General features: G+C 40.1%; 1 protein-coding gene across 5 annotated transcripts in view; it reads right to left on the reverse strand.

Annotated features, from left to right (window-relative positions):
* Window positions 1-25,975, reverse strand: part of LOC138739144 (protein diaphanous homolog 3-like) — a 481,652-nt gene that overhangs the window by 210,601 nt on the left and 245,076 nt on the right. For all 5 annotated transcript variants that reach the window (XM_069890655.1, XM_069890654.1, XM_069890657.1 and 2 more), the window contains one exon: window positions 21,297-21,426. In XM_069890655.1, the coding sequence (XP_069746756.1) occupies window positions 21,297-21,426 (130 nt within the window). The remainder of the gene's footprint in view (window positions 1-21,296; window positions 21,427-25,975) is intronic.

Below are 25,975 nucleotides of genomic sequence, written 5' to 3' on the forward strand. Positions count from 1 at the left end.
ATGAGAACTTTCCAAAGAGTGATTTGCAAAACTCGATCCATTGTTTCACCAGTTGCCAAGCCAATTATCTCTAACAGTTAACATCACTTCTTCTTCATACTCAGCAACAATATTGACAGTATTTCAAAATACTTCCTTGGGTGTAAAGTGCCTTCAGACATCCCAAGCCCTTGGAAGGTGCTACATGATCGTGAATTCTTCTGTGCTGATGATTCCATGATTCTAATTTTTCCTTTGTGTGCTTCATTTTACCAATCTACTGTGCACCAGGATCTTCTGTCATATCTACTGTGTAGACACTCTATGTTGTTAATAACTATTGTAGCTTAGCAAGGATTGCCTACAACATACAATAGTCGTGTTGCATGCCCTATCAGTTGCATTTTATTTCACCAAAACGCTTTCAGTTGACCTTGAGTTGCCTTTTGTGTGGTTCCTGAAACTACCTTCAATAGTTTAGGTTTGGATAATTGCCTTCCTTTTCTTGCAAAAATTTTGAAATGTACTTTAGAATTTCTAGCAATCGCTATAAACACAGGTACACATATACATGCAAAAATTGGGCCAGAAAATATGTGACAGGTTAATACCCTGTGAACTGGCTGTAAGCAGATTTCTCCATTTGTCAGAATCCATTTTCTATAGTTACTTGTATCATATCACTCTACGCACACTAATATTTAATTAAAGTCAACCTAACCTTACTCAAAATTAAGGTTCAAAGGTTCCTTTTTTTGTCATGAAATAATAAATTAAGAAATAAAATATAGCTGATAGGTTTTAACTTTCGTCTACTGTAACGCAAACTATGAGACATGCTGCAAAATACTTGGTGCCCCTAACAAATGGTGAAAGAGACACAAGAGAGTCCCTTCAGAGACACTGAGTGTCCGTGGATTCACCTCCCGCAGCCTCTGCAGCTGCTCATAGCTCCAAATCTAAACCTCCAGCATGATCAGGAAGCCTTCAGCGCCTGAGTCCTTCTCATCCTCAGAACCCACTTGAATCTCTGTTCCAATAACTGGTTCCCATGAGCCAGTCTCCAACAGCCAGCAGTGTGTGCGTCCTTCGACCGCAAGTTGTCAACTGCCCGCAGCCTGTGTGGACTCTTCACCCACTGTGCCCCTCACTGGTTTAATGCCACGGTCACCTTCAGTGTAAGGTCGTCTCCCATGTTTCTCCTTCTCAAAGGCAGGGGGAAGGGGAGAAAGTGTTCTCCCAGTTTCTTTAAACTGTATCCAGCCATTAATGAATATAACAAAACACAAATATCTTGGAAAATGCTTCAAAAAATGTATAGGAGAATTTGCACAAAGTTTTTCTTCCTTGAGACAGATCATCTGTAACCTGGGGAGCCTCTGTAGTTCATCAAGCTGCCCCACACTTTTGTTGGACAGAGTATCAATTAATATCCTGTGAAAGGCAAAGCAGCATGAAACAATTCTGGGCTATTAAGGGAAAAAAATAAGAAGGTTGTTCTTTGGTTCCTTGAAGTACTAAAAATAGTTAGGAAAAACACATTCATCAAGTGCACACAATCTCTTAGTGTACCACTTGTAAATGAACCGATGTAATCAGAAATACTACACATGGGACCTTGAAATAGTTGTTCCATTTATACCAGTGCAGATTCACGCTTCTTGACTGATAGTCAGTTGTGAATGAGTGAACTTACCCTTCAAATTAAGTTTTCAAAAAGATTCATGTCCTTACTGTTGGCTTCTGGCAAAAAATTCCTTTACAGTTCATCTGCCACGCTGCTCACCAAATGTGTGCAAGCTTCATTTGCAATTTGATCCCCAGTTGAGGCTCAAACCTCATGCTATTTATCACAAAGACAGCTCATTTTCATCTTTGTAGTCTATTTTCTAATCAGCTACATACCATTAAAATCCTTATTCATGTCTTCATTGCCTCGAGCATGAATTGGCCAGTATCCTCCTTGACCTCCCAAACTCAAGTCTTAACATGTATCAAACTTTTTCAAAATTCACACCAGCTCTCACTCACTTAAAAGAGAAGATTTAGCTACAGCATGGTGCAACCAACCACTGTTGATTTGGGTCTGGGAAAACTTAATAAAATTAACTGGCTGGCATTCCCAGCATTTGAATTTTTCCCTAGTTATATCCAAATTTGTGAATTTAGGCTTTCTAAGCTCTAGGAGTCATGCAAATGGATGAGAGGGTCCAGGACAGAGGAAATATTAACATAAGCACAACAAATCTGTGTGAGCAAAATTAGCTGTCTGTAAGGTTCTGCAGTGAATGAGACAAAAATAATTTTAGATTTAGTGTGGATGCATCACACTTTCAAGCATTAAGAGTGAAGCTTTCCTGAATCACTTTAAATTTGAGTGACACTAAAGATCACATGCAAACATTCCACTTGTTATCAAAAGTGCATTATGCCAAAAATTGACTTGTCAACTGGATTGTTATGGGCCCAGAGGTCCCCAAAACCCAGCAGCAATATAAATTCACCAAGACAAATGGTTACTTAAACAAAAGTTGCTTTTAATTATCTTTAAACATAAAAACAGGATCAAACTTTAACTTAATACCATTAACTTAACCCCCTACTAATTCTAAGTGCACGCGAATGTAATGTGTGTGTGTAAGTTCAGAAAAGTCCAATCTCACTTCTCACTCCTCCAAGTTCATTAGTATCAGGCCATTTTTATACTGTGCGCAGAATTTAATATTTTTGAATTTCACCAGGCTTTGGTGCTTGAAAGGTAGATGGTTACCACTCTGGAAGATTCTTGTTGGTTTTCAGGGAGAGATTTGCTGCTCATTGGACAAAAACTGATTCCTTCCGATCAGCCACCTCAGTGCCTTCCTGAAGAAACTTGCCCCATCAGGGTTTTCCAGATGATAACTGCTTTCTTTCAGGTCACCAGATTTTCTTTTTGTTTCCCTTATTTCAAGTGAAACATTATGCAGCCAGCCATCTCCTCTTGTATGGACCACAAGGGCTTTGACCAGGCTAAACTATAAACTCACAAACCATCTTCAAACTGGGGTTTTTCCACAAGCTTTCCAGCTTGTCCTGTTCCAGTCCCAGCTGCTGCTGCTGAACTGTAGAACTGAATTCTCTCGCTCTCTCTGAGAAAAACACATGACCCTCTTAGAACAGCAAACTGTGGCACCGGACCCAATCTTCTGAGTTTGTTCATCCAAAACAATAATCCATTACTCCACAGCATGTCCAATTAATACCTACTTGTGAAGTCTTAATAGGCATTCTTCAAAGAGTTTGCAAAGGCACCCAGAGCCTGGACTGTCTGGCTTGAGCAGAGCTCTGGCATTTTAAATGAGATATATGTTGAAGTGTTTGTATCTTTTTGTGACCTACACTAAAAAATCCTGCCACATTTTATCTCCTTTAAAACATATCTTATATACAATATAACATAATCCGTCACAGTATCCATTCTAAAGTCCATTCATATAACAAAATAGACATTTTGTGCAAAATAAACATTTCAGATTTCAATGTATAAATAAATTTGACATTGTATGCAGTGAGAAATAATTTGAATAACAACTTCAAAAACTTGCCAAATAAAATACATACAGAACCAAATCATTCCAAAAAAGTTCCAATAACCTCTCTTCAACTAGATGGAAATTCTGATGACTTGATATCCGGCTCTCCCAATGCTGATTCCCATGCTCCTTTCAAACACCAGTGGCCTGTTGCTCTTTAAACTATGAATTGAAACCCTGGTTCCAAAACTCTCTGTAAACTCATTACTGTCCTAGTTCTCAAGCACACTTTAAACTTACCTGCTTCTGTTTCGACACTCTCCTTCAAATTTCCCAAGTCTTTGATTCTCTGTGCTCAGATTGAGGATGCCTAGTTCACTGGAAAATTTATTATGTGTTCTATCTTTTAAAAAATGAATTAAAACAATGAGGAAGTTCTTAAATGGAAGAGCATCCTACTGTCCAGAAAATCTGCTTGTCTGCCCTTATTTAACACATGGGTGGCAGGCAACTGTATCAGTCATTGGGTTGGTTCATCATGCCACTTGATTCTCAACTTCACTGCAGTGCAGGCCAAATATAGGTGAAATAATTCCAAAGGCAAATGCTGGTGACTGTCCTGATCATCAAGATAACATTTGAAATCTTAGTCCCTTGCTCTACTTGTTTTACACCTATGACTTAATGACTTGGTGAGACAATAACACCATCTACAAACTTGTTGGCGGTACCATGGTAGTAGGTTGTATAAAGGGGGCAATGAGTCAGCATACAGAAGGGAGATTGAAAATTTGGCTGAATGGTGTACTAACAACAACCCTTCACTCATTTCACCAAGATCAAGGAGCTGATTGTGGACTTTAGGAGGGAAAAACCAGAGGTGTACGGTCCAGTGATCATCGGGGGATCAGAGGTGGAGAGACTGAGCAAATTTAAATTCCAGGGAGTCACTATCTTGGAGGACCTTTCCTGGACCCAACACACAAATGTTAGTGCCACTGCTTTCTTAGGAGTTTGTGGAGGTTCAGTATGACACCCAAAACCTTGGAAAATTTCAGATCTGAAGAGGTAAGTGTGCTAACTGGGTGCATCATGGCCTGGTATGGAGGCACCAATAGCTGAGAGTGGAAAGGCTTGCAAAAGATTATGGACAAGCACATAACAGGCAAAACTTTCACAACCATCTAGAATATCCATTGCAGTCAGAAAACAGCAGCAATCATCAAGGATCCACATCACCTAGGGCACGCTCTGTTCACACTGCTGCCATCAAGAAAGATGTAAAGGTGCCACAAGACTCACACTGTTCAGGAACAGTTGCTCCCCCTCCACCATCAGGCTCCTCAACAACAAACTCAATCACAGACTCATTTAAGGACTCTGACCTTGCACATTATTTATCACTGAAAATCCTTTTTTCTGCATTGCATAATTTGTTTACACATCTTTCTTTAAATTTCTCTCTTTTGCATATTCATTTTCTTGATTACAGTTTTTTTATATACTACTGATAAGTAGAAATTCTGACTGGCCCGTATGAAACAGAATCTTAGGATTATTTCTGAAGTCATCTATGTACTCTGAAAATAAATCTGAACTTTGAATGTGTTTGGCAAATTTAAATCACTGGATTGGGAAAACAAAAATAATGCTGATGGCAGAAAATCAAATCAGGTAATGCCAACGTATGTCAAACATGTCAACCTCAGAACACTGCCTCAAGAGATGAGATTAGACTATGGCAGTGCACTTGGTCCAATTATCTTCAACTGCTTCAACAATGACCTTCTTTGAGATATGTCAGAGGTGATGATATTTGCTGACAATTACACACTGCAGTTATCAAAACAGTCCTTGTCTGCATGCAACAAGACCAGGGTTTATAAAGGTCAAGAAATATTTTAGCTGCATAAGTGCTCAGCATTAACTATCTTCGACAAAATTGTCTAATCGCCAATCGATAGCTGGCCACATTACCAGTGATTCATCACTAGCAGTTTGGGGTAATCATGGTAAGAAGTATAACAGGAGCAGGCACTGATTTGGTTTTCAGTCAAAATACTGCCAAGTAGCCAGATATTTACTTCAACTTCCCAAAGATTTCTCCCATCTACAAGACACATTATGAGTGTAAGCAAATAACACTTGCCTAAGGGCAGCTTGAAAATAATTTGTTCAGGGTTTAAAAAAAAAAATCACAGAACATGGAAAAGTTTACTACAGGAATAGCTCTTCCTTCTCAGCATGTTGCATTGACCATGATGCCAATCTAACTGATCCAAGCTGCCTGAACATTCCGTATCCTTCTATTCTCTGGCCATTTATGTGGTTGTCTAAATTCCTCTTCAACACTGCAGTCATTTCTGCTTCTAACACCTCCTCTGGCAACATACTTCAGGCACCTACTAATATGTTGTAATAATTTTGCTCTGCAGATGCCCTTTGAATACTTTACCTCCTACCTTAAATCAATGCACTCTCGTATTTGATTTTTCCACCCAGGAAAATGAATCTATTCTATCTGTGCCTCACATAATTTAATAAACTGGTCAGATTGCCCATCAGCATCGCTTGCTCTAAAGAATCTAAGTTTGTCCAATCTCTGCTTGTCACGAATACTCTCCAATCCAGATAACATTCTGGTGAACCTCTTCTATACCTTCTCCAGGCTAATCATCTTTCCTTTCATGTGGCGACCAGAACTATGCACAATACTCAGTTGCAAAATGTTACTCAGTTGCAACATTGATGCCCCTTGAATAAACAATTCTCCAAGTGATGTTGGAAAGCAGACCAAATGCCTTCTTTACCACTCTATCCCCTTAATGTTTGCAGGGAGCTATGGACATGCATCTCAAGATTACTCTCTACATCAAATGCTCCTTAGGGTTCTGCTGTTTACTGCATACTTTCCTCTTGGATTTGATTTACAAAACACAGCTCACGCTTGTCTGGATTAAATTCCATCTGCCATTATTCTGCCCAACTTTCCAATCTATTTAGCCTTTGGCAATTATCCTTGCTAACAGATGTGCTAAACCTGCAGTATCTGTTGTCCAGACAAAGGCATTAAACATAAAGGAACACCAGTATTGCCAAGTCACCCTTCAAATCACACAGTGCTTTGATAACATATTTTATCACTAACCATTCATAATTCCCAAGTCAAAATTCAGCTACTCTGGGTTTTAATGACAGTTGAGGAAAGTTCAACAAAGACATGAGGAAAGTTTTTTTTTTAAATTGCACGAAGTGTGAAAGGTGCTTGAATGCACTGCCAGGAGAGGTGGCAGAATTAGATTCCACAGCGAAGATGAAGAGTTACAGTAACATATTTGACAACTACAAGTGTTGAGAATAGCATCTCATCAACTAAGCCAATTAACACACCTCTTTTTTTTCCTCTATCTACTAGAACCGTCGACATTATGAAGGGGTTCTAATTTGATGTAGTTTAGTCCAGAAGAAAATCAAACTGACCAGAAGTCTTTGGTTTACAGGAAATAATGAGATTGTGAATTTGTGGTTGCATTGAGTAACTGAAGTGGATAACACTGATCCTTTTGAAGGAAAATATCTATCCATGTATCTATGGCAAAAGAATACATGGATCAGAAGCAGGGTAGCAACATGTCATACATGTGTGAGAAGCCTAACAATATAAAGTATTGTAGTTGGATTGTATGATACCAAACCAATACCTGTCTGACTTTTTTGAGATCAACTTCCTTCCCCTTGAAGAAAAATCAGCACAGAAAGAAAATTATATGCAGACATCAGCTTCAGGCTGCTGAATCATTTCTATAATTGCAGCATCTGGTGTCATTATTATTCATATTCATACCCTTTATTTTGAAAGGGAAGTAAATGTGGGCATTTTCCAAATAGAAAATAAAATTTAGACTTAAAATATAGACATTCAAATCTTTTCAAAATATCAAGAAAAAACTTATGAAACAAAAAAGACATTATTAATACAAGACTTCAGATTTCAACAATATAAAACAATGTATTTTTGAGCAAGGTTTACACTGCACAAATTTCTGCCTCAATTACAGATAAATAACAAATTTAAAAAACTGACCAAAAAAAAAATTCTCAAACACTTGTTTAGATAGAGTGTATAATAATTGTAAAGCTATGATTTGTGAACAATGCAATGTTATTGTCCCTGTCCACTAAAGCAAATTAAATCAGCGAAACTCAGATCAGATTGGTATTAGCAATTAAACATCACCTGAGAGACTTGTTCCTGTCAAAACTCACTGTGGGTGCAGGGGTTTTGACAGGAACACATTCAACCTATGTATGCAATATTTAAAAAAAAACTTTTGGCTGAACTGTAAAGTGAAATATAAAATTATGCACAGTGAAATATATTCATCTTAAAGCAATAAAAATCCATTTTCGTGCAACTATGACTGCAGCATAATCAGTATAAAGCTAGAGTTATGATTTAAATTTGTTGTTATTTCCTTCCATGGAATGGCAAATATCTTTCTCTTTGTAAAGTTACCTTTCGCTCACTCTCGACCTCCCAAATTATGATTAGCAGGATGAACAAATATAAAACAACTTTCCTATAAAAAGCAATGGAAATGATGGGCCTCTTATTTTCTGATCGTACGTAGGGTTGTAAACTCAGCAACGCCATCATGAACATTATTCTTCACTCCATTAAGGATATCTTTCAAGGACCCCACCACTCAGGCCATGCCCTTCTCACTACTACCATCAGCAAGGAGCAACAGGAGCCTGAAGACGAACACACAATGTTACAAAAACAGCTTCCTCCCCTCCGCCATCAGATTTCTGAATGGACAATGAACCACAGACACGGCCCCACTTTTTTCCTTTTTTTTGTACTAATTATTTATTTTTAAATAGTGTATTCACGGAAATGTAAATTCTAGCAATTTTTGCTCCTGTAATGCACAATAACGCTGCCGCAAAACAACACATTTCATGACATGTTCATGACAATAAACCAGATTCGGATTCTGAAAAAGCAATGAATGAGTCACATTGCCTACAGGCTTGCTTTTTAATTTAGTGAAATTAAGATACAAACTCATGGAGGTGCCACATTGATATCATACAGGTATATATTAAACAATTAGGAAGCAATGTTACATTGGCCTCAATTGCAAAAGAGATTAGATTTTGAAAATAAAAAAAAATCCCGATTCAATTGCATGGTGCTCTTGCAAGGGACATTGTCTTGATATAACAAATATGGTCGCTTGTGAAGATAATTGAATAAGGCTTAGCTATTGTTTAATGAACAGAAAAATGAGGTGTATACAAGATTCTAAGAAGGATTGGCAGAGGAGATGGTGGTGCACTGCTTTGCCTGGCTGGAGGGGTTAGGATGAGGGTCATTGTTTCAGGTTGAAAGGCTGGTGATTGTGAACAGAGTTATTTCATTTGGAGTGTTGCAGATCTTTGGAATTGTTTAACTAAATATGTTTATTTATTAAATACATTTTAAGGTGCTATGGGAATCAAGGAACATGGAGATTGTGTGTTCAAATGAACTTGAGGTAAATGACTAGCCACATTTGAACAAATAGTATGAAGGAGTCAGAGAACAGACTGAGGGGCTTGTTTTTTCCCCTCCTGGAGCAGAAATGGTTAAAAGGGAACATAATTGAGGTACTTAAATTTACGAGAGGTACCGGCAGGGCAGATTTCGGGAACATCGCCGTATCAAAGGCATATAAAACTTGACAGAGATTTAAGTTAAGAGGGGAGAGGAGGCCATTCTTCACATAGAAAGTTGCAGGTACTGGAATGCACAACCTGAGAGAGCAGCAAAGCTGCTTACAGACACCATTTAACAATGGAGGGGAACATTGAATTGCTTTGGCCTAGCAGTCTCCCAACAAAGTACTGAGTACGTATCAGGCGTGATTGAAAGTGTTTGTTTTAAAGCTGTTGTGGTCAGGCTTAGGTTTGCCTAAAGTCACTGAGCATTGGACAAAGAACATCTTTTACTGAAGCCCTTTTCCACTGGCATCCCAGTTAATTAGCTGTGCAGTGTCCTGGGATAGGAAGTCCTTTGTGCCATTTCCACTGGGCTACCCTTAACTGGGACACTAATTACTTTTCCACTGAACACACTCATCCCCAGGGATTGGAGTGTTCTACCTTTAACAGGAAACAGGTGACTTTCTGCTGTCCCTATTCTACTGCTTTTTATCAACATGCTGTAGTCAGCAAATGCTGGGGAGATGAGTTGGGGTAGAGGTGGATAATCCCTGGCATGAAATCTGACGCCGACGTTTGGACAATGTTCCTTTTACTGTCCCAGTAAATTCGCAGTTAATTCCTGGGACAGGGTGCCAGTGGAAAAGGGGCTTAAAATGCCTAACTTCTAGCTAAAACACTTTGCATAACATGTACAAGTACACAACATTCAGTATTAAGAACATGTGCCAAGCCACTGAGATAGCAACAGAACGTTTATTATGGATTTCATTAACAACTGACTCCATCCCCATCCGACAAGCATAGCACTGCTAGATATGCAGCTTGCCTCGCAGTGCATGGCTCCCCCTGTTGATGTGTACGGATTAATACCACAAGATTTGTGGTAACATGTTTCACTGAAGTTGTTGCCAAAGGTCCATCTATTTGAATAATTTCTTTAAGAGTTCTAAAAGGTCGCTCTGAGTAATGTAGATAATTCACAGAAACACTCTTGTCTACATTAAGATATATTTAATGACTTCTATTATTGTCTCTGGAGAGTTCTTGCTCACAGTAAAAATCTATCCTGATATTTTGCATGATTTGTAGATCCATTTGGTTGATCTGTTGATATGTTGGAAATTAATTGAGTGGCATAAAAACATGTGCCTGAATCTTGCAGTGGTTCACAATATTTACATCTCACAAGGTGACTACTGTATATTTTGGCATACAAATCGACTGGTCTATGTTGACCCCCATTTTTCAGGCAGATTTAAGGGTTTTATGGTATATCCAGCCTAAAAAAATTGACCCCCATTTTTCAGGCTGACTGGACCTCCCAGAAACAATCTATTAAAAAAAAACAACACCCCCAATCACAAGTAACAAAGCTCTCAAGTGGGTTAAAAAAAGAAGCCCAACAGCCTACCAGGCAGGATCAGCGATGATCCATAGAACTGGAACAGCAACATTGTGCTCCAAGTGGTAGCAGAAACCTCTGTCTACCAGTCAGTAGCGGCGATTGTCCACGGAGCTGGAGTGCCAACGATAAGCTCCTGATGGGAGCAGGAACCTCTGCCTACCAGGCAGGAGTGACGGCCACCGTTATGGCAGCACCCAGCAATGGGGAGGTGAGGGGAGCGGCAGTGAGAAGGTGCTCCCAGTATTGACTTATACGTCAAATTGATGTCAATCTATTTTTTCCCCAGTGAATTTAAGATATCACAAGTATATCTGGCGTACAAGTTGATCCTCACCCCCCATTTTTGAGAATTTATTTTAAAGGGTTTCACGACTCAACATATATGCCAAAATATACGGTATTAGGTTTAGTCTGACCATTTCCTACTGGAGTTTCCCAGAACATCTGATATCATGTCAGCACCATCAGCAACAGTTTCTGTGAGATCAATCAAGTCCCTTGATTTAGTTTGACTGATTAAAAAAAATAGACATACAACACGATAACAGGCCTTTCCAGCTCATGAGTCAGTGCCGCCCAAATACAATGAACCTACAACTGCCCATGCATTTTGAGGGGTGGAAGGAAACTGGAGCACCCAGAGGAATCCCATGCAAACATTGGAAGAACATACAAACAGTGCAAGATTTGAACCTGGATTGCTGACACTGTAATAATGTTGCGCTAACATCTACACTTATTGTGCCACCCTTAAACATTAATTGTTTGATTCTATAGGCAATATGTTACCCCATTGCACTGTCAATTATAGACTAAACATAGACAGTGCCCTCCATAATGTCTGGGACACTTTTTTTTCCTTTATTTGTCCCTCTGCTCCACAAATTTCAATTTGTAATCAAAGAATTCATTTGTTTATCACATGCGCATTCCATATTTTATTCAAGGTTATTTGTGTACAATTTGGTTTGACCATTAGAAATTATAGCACTTTTTATACATCGCTCCCCATTTCAGAGTACCATAATATTTTGGACATTTGGCTTCACAGGTGTTTGTGATTACTCAGTATGCTTAATTGATTCATTGGTGCAGGTATAGCTGGACGAGTTTCTAAGCTTTTGATCACCTTTGGAGTCTCTGTAGTTGCCATTTTTCAACATTGGCACAACCAGAGTTGTGCCAATTAAAATCAAAGAAGCCATTATGAGGCTGAACAAAAAAAAACAGTAGGAGACATAGCCCAAACCTTAGGATTTCCAAAATCAACAGTTTGGAACATCATTAAGAATAAAGAGCATACTAGTGAACTCAGTAATTGCATAGAGGCAAGTAGCCCAAGGAAGATCTCCATTGCTGATGGCAGAAGTATTATCATCAAAGAAAAACCCCCAAGCACCTGTTCGACAGATCAGAAACATTCTTTAGGAGGTAGGTGTGGATGTGTCAATGACCACTGTCCGCAGAAGACTTCATGAACAGAAATATAGAAGTTACATTGCAAGATGCAAACCATTAGTTAGCCACAGAAACAGGATGCCCAAATTACAGTTTGGCAAGAAGTCTTTAAAAGAGCCTGCAGAACTCTGCAAAAATGTCTTGTGGATAGATGAGATCCATATCAGAGTGATGGCAAGAGCAAAGTGTGGAAGTGTGAAGTAACTGCCCAAGATCCAAAGGATACCATCTCATTTGTGAAACATGGTGATGGGGATGTTATGGCCTGGGCAGGTGTGGCTGCTACAGGTACTGGTGCACTCAACTTCATTGATGATGTAACTGTTGATGACAGTAGCAAAATGAATTCTGAGGTGCATAGAAACATCTGCTCAAGTTCAAGCAAATGCCTTCAAACTCATTGGATGGCACTTAATCCTACAGCAACACAATGATCCCGAACAGATCGTTAAAGCAACAAAGGAGTTTTTCCAAAGAGAAAAACTGGAAAATTCTGAATGGCCAAGTCAGTTACCCAATCTAAATCCAACCGAGCACACTTGCTGTATGCTGAAGAGAAAACTTAAGGGACAAGCCACCAAAACAAGTGGGAGCTGAAGATGGCTGCAGTAGAGGCCTGGCAGAGCACCAAAAGTGCTCAGAACCTGGTTATGTCTATGAATCTCAGACTTCTAGCAGTCATTGCATGCAAGGGAGAAGCAACAAAGTATTTAACGTAATCCTTTAATATACACACCATTGCTATGTCCGAAATATTATGGTGCCCTGAAATGAAGGGACTAGGTATAAAAAGACAAGAGATAAAGTTGCAGCTCTATAAAACTGGTTTGACCACACCTGGAATATTGCACTCAGTTCTGGTCACCTCATTACAGGAAGAATGTGGAAGGTTTCGAGAGATTGCAGAAGAGATTTACCAAGATGTTGCTTGGATTGTAGAATGTTTCTTATGTGTCAAGGTTAGCAGAGCAAGTTTGTTTCTCTTTGGAGCAAAGAAGGTTGAGAGTTGACTTATTGGAGGTCTACAAGATTACAAGAGGCATAGATAGAGTGAACTGCCAGCACCTTTACCCTGGGGGCAAGAGTATCAAACACCAGAGGACATCTATACAAATTCAGTGGAAGAAGGATTAAGGGAGTATCAGAGGACTTTTAAAAAAAGAGCAGAGTGGTGGCTGCCTGGAATGCATTTGCAGACATGGTGGTGGAGGCTAGTAAAATGTGGACATATGAATGACTCTTGGGCAGGGACATGGATAGAAGAAAAATGGAGGGTTATGAGGTAGGGAAGGTTTAGTATATTGAGTATATAGAGGTCAGTAAAAACACTGTGGACCGAGGGGCCTGTACTGTGCTGTAATGTTCTAATAGTAGTTTTAGTTCATATGAATGGTAATCAGGAACTAACGTGTAATTTTTTATTAATTCACATGAAAATCTAACTGGAGCCAAACAACAAATATATGTGCAGTTACACAAAGTTAAATGCATACTAAGTATCAAATTTGAAAAAAAAAATTCTTATCACATGAGAAGATGATTCATTGCTGCCGGTACAATGGATAATACAGGAATGGTCTTCCCATTAAAAAGGTAAATTGTACTCTTTTAACAATCTTGTGGGTGTTTTACAAGAGGACCCATAAAAAAAAACTATGTGCAATACAAAAAGAAATGGTGGAAGAACTCAGCCAGTTGAAACACACGAGAAATATAAATCAGTCAACGTTTCATGTGGGATACACTTCCAGCGAACCCTTCTGCTAATAGAAGTGCCAATTATCATTTCATACACGTGTTAAAGTCAACAATCTTGGGTGGCGTGGTTGGTATAGCAGTTAGTGCAACGCCTTTACAGCACCAGAGATCTGGACCTGGATTCGAATCCTGTGTTGTCTGTAAGGTGATTGTACATTCTCCCCGTGTCTGCGTGGGTTTTCCACTAACTGCAGCACCCGTGTGATGCCTTTGGTGGTAATTCAGGTTAATACAAAATTGAACAGTTTCCCTGAATGTGGATTAAAAAAAACTAGAAATAACGTAAGAAAAATGGACAGTACATATTTGAAGTGCTCCTGGAGAATATACATACATATATAGAGAAAAATTGTCTCATTGCCATCCTAAAGTAAAAAATACAAAAAGACCTCACAATATATTTAAAATATCAGTATGAAAGATTAAAATTCTTGTATTCTAAAGCATCCAAATACTGTGGATTACTTTTATTTATTCCCACATTTTTTTGCAGCACAATCACATGTTCAAAACTTTTAAACATAATGGGTTGTGGCAGAATTCGATTCGATTGTGATTTCGCCTTGGGTGTTGCCTGGGGTAATAGGATATTACTGAAAGGACATAAAGCTCATATTTTCCAGTCAGCCAGTTTAAATTGCAGAGAATATTCTAGGAAGTGAATAGGTTTCAAATGGAAGACTTAGGTTTGTGTTTGGTCATGCACTTGCTTGGATAAACCAAATTCAATTCACTCCAATACTTTCATTAGCAAAAAAAACTAAAAGGACATTTCACTTGATTTACTCATCAACTTTGCGTAGTATTACACAAAGATATCATTTTGGAAGGGATTTGCCAAAGAACAGAAAATGAAAAAACTGACTGAGATTTGAAGCAAAAACGTAAAATGAAATTTCCAGAACAAAACAGGTGACAAAGGGAAATCAATACCATAAAAAAAGCATCAGCAAGGCAGAATTGAAGCATGGATGCAGGAAGTGGATCCAAAATAAGACAGAGAATGTCTGACTGTTCACAAGGCACAAAATGAAGTTCTTGATTTTAAGTATGTGTATTCTAAGACAAATCAGAAGAGGCGTGGCAAAGGATAAATGGAATGATGAGAGATGCAGAAGTGATGGGTTCACATAGGGGGAATGAGGCAAAGATAAAGTCAGGAGTATAAATACTCGGATGGTGAAGTGTACCGAACAATGAAAGGAGGGTGTAGATAGACACCAGAACCAGTTTGGAATGAAGTCGGATTAAGAGGATTGGAGATGGCAAAAAAAAGAGGATCAAGATGGGGAGGAGGGAGGTCATGGGAATTACATTACATTAGCCTCTTTTAAACTGTAGCACCTGGGTAGCCCTCCTGGGACCCATGTGCGATTACTGGGGCAAAGGTGCTTGAAGCACCTTTTAAATTGCAGGGGGATCCCGCCCCCGCAATGATGTGTCACGTACTTAATAGAAGTACTGCTGGATGTTCAGATGCTGGTTGCCCAGTGACGCACGCACCAGAATAAGCTAGTCAGCCATTTTAATTTTCAAATTGCCTGCGGATGCAACTTGGGTAAGTTTAACTAGGTTCCCTGACTACCTCTGAGGTAGGTCAGGGACCCAGTTGGGTTCCAACAGAGTTGGCTTGGTTGGACCCTTTCTAACTGCTGAGTAACTGGGCAAATTGCCCGGTTAACCCCATTTTACATGGCAGTTTGCAAGGGCCTATTGAGGGGGAGGATGAATGAAGGGCATGGGGGTTGAATGAAGGACAGTAAGAAACTTATTGAAGTTGTCAGAGAGTCACAACACCACTTAACCTTTAGTTCTCAATAGCAGAATCATGGTACAGTAAAACCTCTATAATCTGGAATTCAAGCAACTGGCAGCCTCAAGTAACTGGCAAAAATACAGAAAATAAATAGGTTAAAAAAAAAGGAAATTTAAAATTGGTACATCTCGCTGTTAGTTTGCCAATCACGCAACATGCAATCTCAGGCAAACGGAAAATTCATTCATCTGGCATCCACCAACCCCCATAGGGGCTAGATTCCAGGTTTTTTACTGTATACCACTAAAACGAGAATGGGACAATCTCAATAAATTGCCTGAGGTACCCCCCCCCCCCTCAATTTCATGATGGGACCCACTAACATGGTTCCAGACACAACTATGCCACTGCATTCCATTTTGCAACTTGTTCACCCATTACCTGTGCTTGCTGATTCTTAGTTTAGTGTTGCCTTCTTATTTTCTTTGGTTCTTTCTATTGCTGGAATTGCTCCCAGTCATATATTTCTCCAATATCCTCGAATTCCAGACTCTTGTAAATCCCAGAATTTAATGATAACATCTAAGGATGCTATTATAACACACTAAACTCTGGAATTCTGTCCCATGTATTGTTAATTTGCTTTTCTTCCTTAAAACAGAATTATAATCCAGCATTTGTGGTGCTCTGACACTATAAGGGGACTGGCTACACTTTTGCTGAGTCACTTTTTTTGCACAAAGATATCTTATTTAGTGACATTGCATTCAATTTATAAAATACAAAAAATTGCAGAGTATTGTGAAATTTCTACCCAAAGGCCCTGCTCCTTGGGAAATTAAAATTGTCCAAACTTGAAGGTACAGTTTTTCCTACCCAGGCAGGAAGAGAAGAAAATATATTCAGGCAGCTGCCTGCTTGATGAAGGCCTCAGGCCCAAAATATTAGTTATTCATCATTATCTTTGCTACCTAAAGAATGCTGAATGACTTGCTGAGTTTCTCTGGCATTTTTGTGCAAATTACAAAACAAGTTGTTTTGCTCTGAAATATAATCTTGAAAGAATGTTGAAAGATCTAATACAAACTTTCAAAAGGGAATTATAGATATTCGTAAAAAGCATGAATTTAAAAGCTAGGCTAAATGGATCGCCGTTTCAAAGTGCAAATACAAGCATGATGGATGGAACAGCATCCCTCAAAATTATAAATAGAGCCACTTAATTTCAATGTAACGAAATCTATGTGAAATGTCCATTTTTTAATCTTGAAAAATGTGAGATTTTGTGATTTGGTGAGTTGTTCAAGGAGGATGCGTGACACAGTCAAGGCAGTTACCAATGGAATTTGATTTTCTCATTTTTCATTCAGAACATTTGAGGTAACTTTGTTTTTTCCTCTTCCTTGTTTTCATTAATAATCAAAAATGACTTCCATTAAATTAATTACAAAGATGAAACTTTGAGGGTGCAGGGTCTGTATGTTCCTGGCAGGATTAAAGACAAGGTTAGCAGGCATAGGGAACCTTGGTTTTTGAGGGATATTGGGGATCTAGTTCAGAAGAGAGGTGTCTTGCAGGTATTGTACGTTTTCAACTATTTGAAAATCATTCTATCACAATTATTGAATATCGGATTGCATTGTGCCATTCTCAGAATTTGAATTGAATACCACACTCTCTCTCCCCACTCGCCCACCTAAGCTGCACTCTCCCCCCACTCGAGCCGCACTGCTGCTTTCTCCCCGCTTGCCCGAGTCACTCCCTCTGTCAAATACTCTTTTCAGCAGGGTCGCTGAAATTCTGGCGGAGGACAAACACGATGCAGTCTCCTACCACTTATAGGTGAGGTAGGACTTCAAGCTCCAGGGCAGGAGCAGGGACCTTGGGTTCCCAGACAGGATTGGCGACAATGGTGGGAAGGTGCCAGGGATCAACGAGAGCCAATGCAAGTATTCTGCTGATGCTACTGGGCTTCTTAAAGAAATTTCTCAATTATCCAAAAAAATCCATATAACCAACATAAGTCAGGTCCAAAGCATTTCAGATAATCAAAAAATTACTGTGTAGGCAACATGGAGCCAATGGGGCACTTGAGGAGCTTAAAAAAATGCAAAGAAATCCTCAAGAAACAAATCAGGGAAGGTAAAAGAAGACACACGGTTGCTTTGATAGACAACGTGAAGGAAAATCCTAAGGGTTCCTACAGTATATTAACAGCAAAAGGGTAGCAAGGAAAAAAATTGGTCACCCTGAGGATCGGAGTGGTCGGCTTTGTATAGAGCCAAGAGATGGGGGAGTTCTTAGAAATTTTTTTTACCCCCAATCAGTATTAATTCTGGAAATGGGCACAGAGTAGTGGGAAGTAAGGAATATAAGCAGCGAGATCCTGGAACCTATACAGATTAAAGAGCAGGAAGTGCTTGCTGCCTTAAAGCAAATAAAGGTGATATATTTCCAGGGCCTGACAAATATTCCCTCGGACATTGACTGATGTCCTAAGCCATGGGTGTGGTGCCGGAGGATTGGAGGGGAGCTTATGTTGTTCCATTGTTTAAAAAAGGCTTCAAAAGTAACCCTGGAAATTATAAGCCAGTGAGCCTGATGTCAGTAGTAAGTAAATTATTGGAAGGTGTTCAGATATGCAATTATTTTGATAGCCAGGAAGTAATTAGGAATAATCAACATGGGTTTCAGCATGGTAGGTCATGCTTAACTAATCTTATATAGTTTTTCCTAGGAGGTTACCAGGAAAAGCAAGGCTGTGGATCGTGTCTACATGGACTTCAGTAAGGCCTTTGACAAGGTCCCACATGGGTGATTAGTCAGGAAGGTTCAGATGCTAGATATTCATGGTGAAGTAGTAAACTAGATTTCACAATGGGTAGACAGGAGAAGCCAGAGAATTGTGGTGAATGATTGCTTCTCAGACAGGAGGCCTGTGACTAGTAGTGTGCCTCAGGGATCGGTGCTTGGACCATTGTTGTTTGTTATCTCTATCAATGATCTGGATGATAACATGATAATTTGGATCAGCAGATGACACTAAGATTGGAGGCAATGTGGACAACAAAGACATTTTTCAAAGCTTGCAGTGGGATCTGGACCAGCTGGAAAATAGGCTGAATTCACAGATGTGATTAGTGGGGGGGGGGGGCAGGCAAACCAAGGGTAGGCAAACCCAAAAAATGGTAGGGCACTGAAGAGTCCAATAGTATAGAGGGATCTGGGAAAACAGATACATAATTCCCTGAAAGTGGTGTCACAGGTAGATAGGGTTGACAAGAGAGCTTTTGACATACTGGCCTTCATAAATCAAAGCATGGTATTGGAATTAGGATGTTATGGTAAAGTTGTACAAGACATTAGTGAGACCAGATTTTGAGTATTGTGTACAATTTTGGTCATCTAATTACAGGAAAGATATCAATAAGATAGAGTGCAAAAAAATATTTACTAGGATGTTGCTTAGACTTCAGAGACTGAGTTACAGGGAAAGTTTAAACAAGTTAAGTCTTTATTCCCTAGAGCGTAAAATAATGAGGGGAGATTTGATAGGAATATTTACAATTATGAAGGGATAGAAAGATTAAATGTCAATAGGCTTTTTTCACACTCCTGTTCAGCTCCGAATCATGGGTCCTCTACCGGCATCACCTACGGTTCCTAGAATGCTTCCACCAGCGTTGTCTCCGCTCCATCCTCAACATCCATTGGAGCGCTTTCATCCCTAACGTCGAAGTACTCGAGATGGCAGAGGTCGACAGCATCGAGTCCACGCTGCTGAAGATCCAGCTGCGCTGGGTGGGTCACGTCTCCAGAATGGAGGACCATTGCCTTCCCAAGATCGTGTTATATGGCGAGCTCTCCACTGGCCACCATGACAGAGGTGCACCAAAGAAAATATACAAGGACTGCCTAAAGAAATCTCTTGGTGCCTGCCACATTGACCACCGCCAGTGGGCTGATATCGCCTCAAACCGTGCATCTTGGCGCCTCACAGTTTGGCGGGCAGCAACCTCCTTTGAAGAAGACCGCAGAGCCCACCTCACTGACAAAGGCAAAGGAGGAAAAACCCAACACCCAACCCCAACCAACCAATTTTCCCCTGCAGCCGCTGCAACCGTGTCTGCCTGTCCCGCATCGGACTTGTCAGCCACAAACGAGCCTGCAGCTGACGTGGACTTTTACCCCCTCCATAAATCTTCGTCCGCGAAGCCAAGCCAAAGAAAGGTGAGATACAAACCAGAGGACATGGGCTAAAGTTTAGGGTGAAATTCACACAGAGAGTATGGAATGAACATATAGCTAAAGTGCTGAATGTGGGCTCAATTTTAACATTTAAGAATATTTTGGATAGGTGCATGGATGGGAGAGGTAAGGAGAGAGCTATGGACTGGGTCCAAATCAATGGGACTAGAAACAAAAAATTGGTTTGACTCAGACTAGAAGGGGTGCAGGGGCTTGTTTCTATGCTGTAATGTTCTTCAGAATGCCTAAAGCCTTGTCTGAAAAATATGGAACTAATACTTAAAATAAAAAAAAATTAAACATACAACACAATTACAGGCAATTTCAGCCCAGGAGTTCATGCCACAATTTATACCCCATTAACCCCCAGTACATTTTGAACAGTGGGAGGGAACTGGAGCCCCCGTGGAAAACTCACACAAACACGGGGAGAATGTACATACTCCTTACGGACAGTAGGGGATTTGAACCCCTGTCCGGCCATAGCTGTAAAGGTGTTGTGCTAAATGCTATGCCAGCTGTGCTGCCTAGTGTATCATTACCAGCAGATATTGATATACCTGATTGTATTTTAACACAATGGTGTCCAGAAATGTCAAGAAAATGGCAGTAATGATATTTATCCAAGTATTTTCCCCATAAGAATTGGTGTTCAATCAAAATAGAAAAATGGAAAAAGGTAGTTTAAGATTTACTTGTCTGATGTCATAGGCAAGCAAAATTCCAATTACAAATTAGCTGCCACTCATTGAAGCAGGATTTTTGAAATTGGCATTGTTATTAGGTGCACAAGCCAGTGTCTGAGTGAAATTTGTTTTCTAGCTTTTCATGCTCTCAGAAATAAATGGTCCCAAATCACAAAACACAATCCTAATTTGAACTGCCTTATTGTTGTGCCTTCTGATTAATAAATAACATATGAAAAAAAAACGAGCATTGTCCATTTTTCAAGTCAAATGACCTGTAAATGAACAGAAATGGTTCACAAAACTCAGTGGGGGAAATCCCAACTATTTTCTTACTATTATCTAAGACATTGTATATTATGTTTATTATGATACAGAAGCAAACTGTGAAGTACTATCAGAATAGAGTTCCTGCAGACTGCATGTAAACAAGGAAATAAACAATGCTAGAAATGATATTTCAATTCACGATATAGCACGTGGGAAAAGTTTGCAGTCTAACGTTTCACTGCGACAAAATGAAAAGCAGCTCAATTCACTCAAGATTTCACCCACAGAAGGCAAGATTAAAACTGCATAATTGTGGTGGGAAATGAGCATTTGAGTGCGGAAGTACTTTAAAAAATTTTTTACTGTACATTTTGATTGATCTGCCTACATAACATGATCTCATGGTTCAAACACATTTAAAATTATACAGTGATAATCATAAAATATGTAACTAAAAAAAAATCAATTTGAATACACATTCCATCTTTAGATAATATTCTTTAAAACAATACCTTTTGCGGCCCTGTCCACATTCTGTAGATCATCCGTAAACTTCAGAACATCTGGATATTTCTGCTCACAAACTTGTGCCAGGAAACGCAGAAATGTCATTTTCTGGTCTGATGATTTGGTATCATTCAGCTGAGGATCATAAAAAAGTTAACCATGCTCAAATCATATGGCATTTATTTTTCATAAATCAATTACAAAGTACCAACAATTTTCTGCTTACTCTTCTCATCAATTTCATTTGAGAAAGTTCATATCCATAATTTTACAGTAATTTTCAGTGAATGCTTTAGGTCATAGAAAAAAAACATAGAAGATAGGAGCAGGAGTAGGTTATATGGCCCTTTGAGCCTGCTCCGCCATTCAATGAGATCATGGCTGATCTTAAAGTTTAGTACGTCCTCGCCTTCTCTCCATAACCCCTAATTCCCTTAAACTGAAGAAAAATATCTAATTCCCTCTTAAATATATTCAATGAACCTGCCTCTACTGCCCTCTATGGCAATAAATTCCACAGATTCCCCACCCTTTTTTTTGGCCCCTCTCTGGAATGGCCGAACCCATTCCAGGGCACCCTGGCCTTCACAAAGGAAAGAGATCTCTTTCCAGTTCTCTCTCAACTTTTCTTTTAAGCTTTTCCTGCCATGGTCAGCTGCTATTACACTACACATTTCTATTATCACAATAGGTTAGCAAGTAAAAGACAATATTCACTGAGATCAACTCAACAGTTCACGCAAAAGAAGGTAGTTAAATACTTATTGGACGTTTGTTCTAAATTTATGAAACTAGCATCTGCAATGAGTTACTGTAAATAATATTTTATTCAAATAAAAATTATTTTAGTCACAACACTCATCCTTCAGACCAACCACAGCTATGTAAATCTTTACGCTCATTACATCCAATGTGAAAACAAGCAAACTTGCAATATATAAATGTTCAAAAGCCCTTTAGATTCTACTGTTGTGTCAAGGCAGTCAATTTACATGAAACAAAATTCCCTAAAACAGATCATTTGATTCAAGAACTGATTAAAAGTTATTAAACTGAAACATTCTGCAAAACCTTTTGGATTTTCCCCCAACCACTTCTCACTTGCCAATCAGTACACTTCTTTCTCTCCCCACCCACATTTTTATTTTTCATCTGCCCTGTCCTCACTATCCATAATGAAGGGTTTAAGACCCGAAATGTTGACCGCCTAGGCTTTCCACGGATGCTGCTGACCCACCAAGTTCCTCCAGAGCTCTGTCTATTGATCCAATTTACCTCCAACTTGATCTTGCTTGGTCCTGAAATAGATGGGCATTCTTGTTGGCTGCCATGGATGCAAAGCGACATCTCAGGCAGCATTGTACTGACACCCAACCAAGGGACACACCCTGATGGGCTTTCAAAGACTAAATGGAATCTTCAGCAGTGAGTAAATGTATCTGACATTCAGATCAGCATAGTAAATTAGAAAACATTGCTTTGATTTCTTCACAAATTTCTGTCCTCATCCCTTTGGCTGATATACTTAAAATATTCTTTCATCTGAACTAATCCCTTGTAGTTTATTGACTGTTAGAGCAGCAACAGTCAATGCTATTCAAAACTTAAATATCTTCATTCTCTTCGATTGATTATCCCATTAGCAAAAATGTGATTCAGGTTGGTGGAAGGACATCATTCCCTAGTTACCTTGTCTTAACAGTTCATCACTTCAATGAACTCTTATTAGATCATTCCATTAACTCTTAATAAATATAGAGTTAAAAATATAATTAAAAAGGCAGAAAATTACTCAAAGAATTGATGAAGATTGCCACTGTGGGACATGTAAAGCATTCCGTGGAATTCTCCTAGCCTTTTATACGGAGTTGCTTGAGTTCCTAGTATGTGGATAGTTCATAATTAATTCCCTGCAATAAAGTTGGTCCACTTTGCAGATGCCAATGAGAAAAATGGACAGGTTCTTTCACAAACACATGCCTCTTTTGCACATTTCTTGCAGTGACAGAACAGCCAAAGGAAGAAACAGAAAAATCTCCCCATGCGACTGAAATTAAGCATGTCCTTTATGAATGAAATGAAGTAACACCGGGAGAGTAAAAGATTAACTAACACTGGGCAATGAAGATTTTACTTCTCGAACACGGTTGGGCTGCTGATCATGAAATTCACCTTAAACCTTGCCTATCGTATATATCATTTTTTAGAAACAACTTATTTTTGTGATTTCATGTCATATTTTAAGTCTATTCGTACAATGTCCAAAGAGTAATTTCTTTTGGCTAGTCCAAGCATGCTTGGGCATGAACTCCGTGCTGGTGCTATGTCAATACTGTCTTCGGCCTCGGCATGCTTCGTCAGGATAGATGCAGACAGGCTATAAAAGCAACTCAAACTGATGATGTGCATCACATTGATATAGATTGAACACATGTTGATGCACATGTTCTTCAGGCAATAACATAGTGAGCGCCCTTAACAATAGCATTTATTGCCTTCAGGACATTCAATACAGCAGAAAGCAATGACGCAACAGCTGCAATACATTGTTACATTTGTGGTGAGTATACACAAGGCTCAAAGATGCAGCAAGCTCATGAGTTCTTCTTCAGTGTAGTGTTCTATGGTTCCATGGTTGTACAATTGGTGAGCAAGACAAACTCTGGGCTCCTCACATTCGTTGTGCAACATGTGCCATCAACCTGAAAGCTTGGCTCAGGGATATATTATGCAAATGACATGATAAATTCAGCAAAAGTTAATTTAATGCTTCTCCAACTGTATACACGATGCAGCAAATCTGAAAATATCTGTGTTCAGTTTGAAGTTGTCTTTGACAATTCATTATTTTTTCAGGAAGCAAACATTCTGAAAATATTTATTTAATTATCCATAATAACATTTTCCACCTTTCTTTCAGATGAAATATTGCAATGATGACCTGTAGTGTCCTGCAGTCCACTCCACAGGCCGACACAGCAAAAACGTTGAACACGATGATAGGGTAGATAGCACGTGGGATGAGATGTCTGCTCCCATAGGCCATAGGAATAGCAGTCGAATCGGCCAATCACAGCCAGCGGATCACAGGAGTTTCAATCCGGGGTCGCGCATTTGGGACAACCAATCAGCAGCCGGCCTCACTCAAGCCACGCCCCGGTGGTGACACAGTTGTCTGCCTATAAAAGGCAGAGCTGCAGCCCAACAAAGTAGTGTCAATTACACACCCTTGGTGTGCGAGTCTTCTTTCTACCTCAAGCTATAACCTGAGATATAACCATAGTGACCCTGCTACAGTGGTGACTCCGACTGGTTTAAATGGCACTTTGCACCCAACAATGGAGAAACAGCCTACCATCAACATCATAGCATTGAAGCTGCGGGCTTCTGGACTTTGCAACCATGGGTGTGGTTCCAGCAGGCTGAGGTGCAGTTCACCATTCGCTGGATCTCTGCAGACGACAGGTGCTACTACCACGTGGTCAGCTCCCTCGATCAAGACACTGCAGCCCACATCATTGACTTCCTCCAGCAACCTCCACAACAAGGAAGGCCACTGTTAACCCGCACTTTCAGGCTCTCAAAGTTCAAGCGCACGGCCTGACTGCTGCGAATCAAGGGTTTGGGGGACAGGGACCCTTCCGCCCTCATGAGTGACATGCTCACTTTCAATGATGGCCACACCTCTTACCTGCTGTTCCAGCAGATCTTTCTGGAGCGGCTGCTTGAAGACATCCGGCTGTTCTTCATGGAGGAGGACTTCGACAACCCCAGGAGGGTGGCTGCCCAAGGAAACGTGCTATGGGTGGCAAAGAGGGATGCCTGCATTTTGCTTGAACAGGTAACGGCACCTCATCAGCAACACCCAGCCAGGAAACCCGTCGACCGACCATCCGATCGACACACCCCAACAGTGAGAAACACTGTTTCTATTATCAAAGTGGGATATCGAGGCCCATCAACGCCGCTCCCCCTGTTCATTCCAGGGAAATGCCAAAGCCAACCGTCATTGATGGCTGCGATGACCAACCAACAGCAGAGCCTCCTCAACATCCAAGACTCCCTATCGGGCCGATGTTTCTTGGTAGACACCGGAGCACAGTACAGCATCCTTTCCCCCATCCAGCCTCAAAGTCCGCAGCAGCAAGGTGGGCCGAGAGCTTTGAGTAGCAAACAGCTCCAACATTCAGCACCCAGACAATTCCCCTCCACTTTGGGGACCGACAATTCACCTGCAATAAAGTTGGTCCACATTACAGATGGCGGCTGTTCAACAACCGTTACTGGGTGCCGATTTCCTGAGAGCCAACTTGCTACTGGTGGACACTAAGGGGTGTCGGCTGGTACACACCCAGACATTTCAGACACTCTCACTCAAGGGCACCGAACTTACTAAACCCCATCTACACTCAGTGTGTACTGCCGGCAATGAATTTGCCTGAGTCTTAGCAGAATTCCCCTCCATCACTATACCCCATTTCAACTCAGCGGAACCAAAACACGGGATGAGACACTAAATTATTATGGTGGCCCTCCCCTCCACGCCAGGGCGTGGCATCTTCTCCCAAGAAACTCAACCTGGCTAGAGAAGAGTATCAAAAGATGGAGGAACTCAGCATTGAGCAGTGCTTTGATAGTCCATGGGCCTCCCAACTCCATATCATACTCAAGGCAGCTGGAGATT

This window comes from Narcine bancroftii, chromosome 7 (genome assembly GCF_036971445.1).
Source record: "Narcine bancroftii isolate sNarBan1 chromosome 7, sNarBan1.hap1, whole genome shotgun sequence".
In the NCBI taxonomy this organism is placed as follows: Eukaryota; Metazoa; Chordata; class Chondrichthyes; order Torpediniformes; family Narcinidae; genus Narcine; species Narcine bancroftii.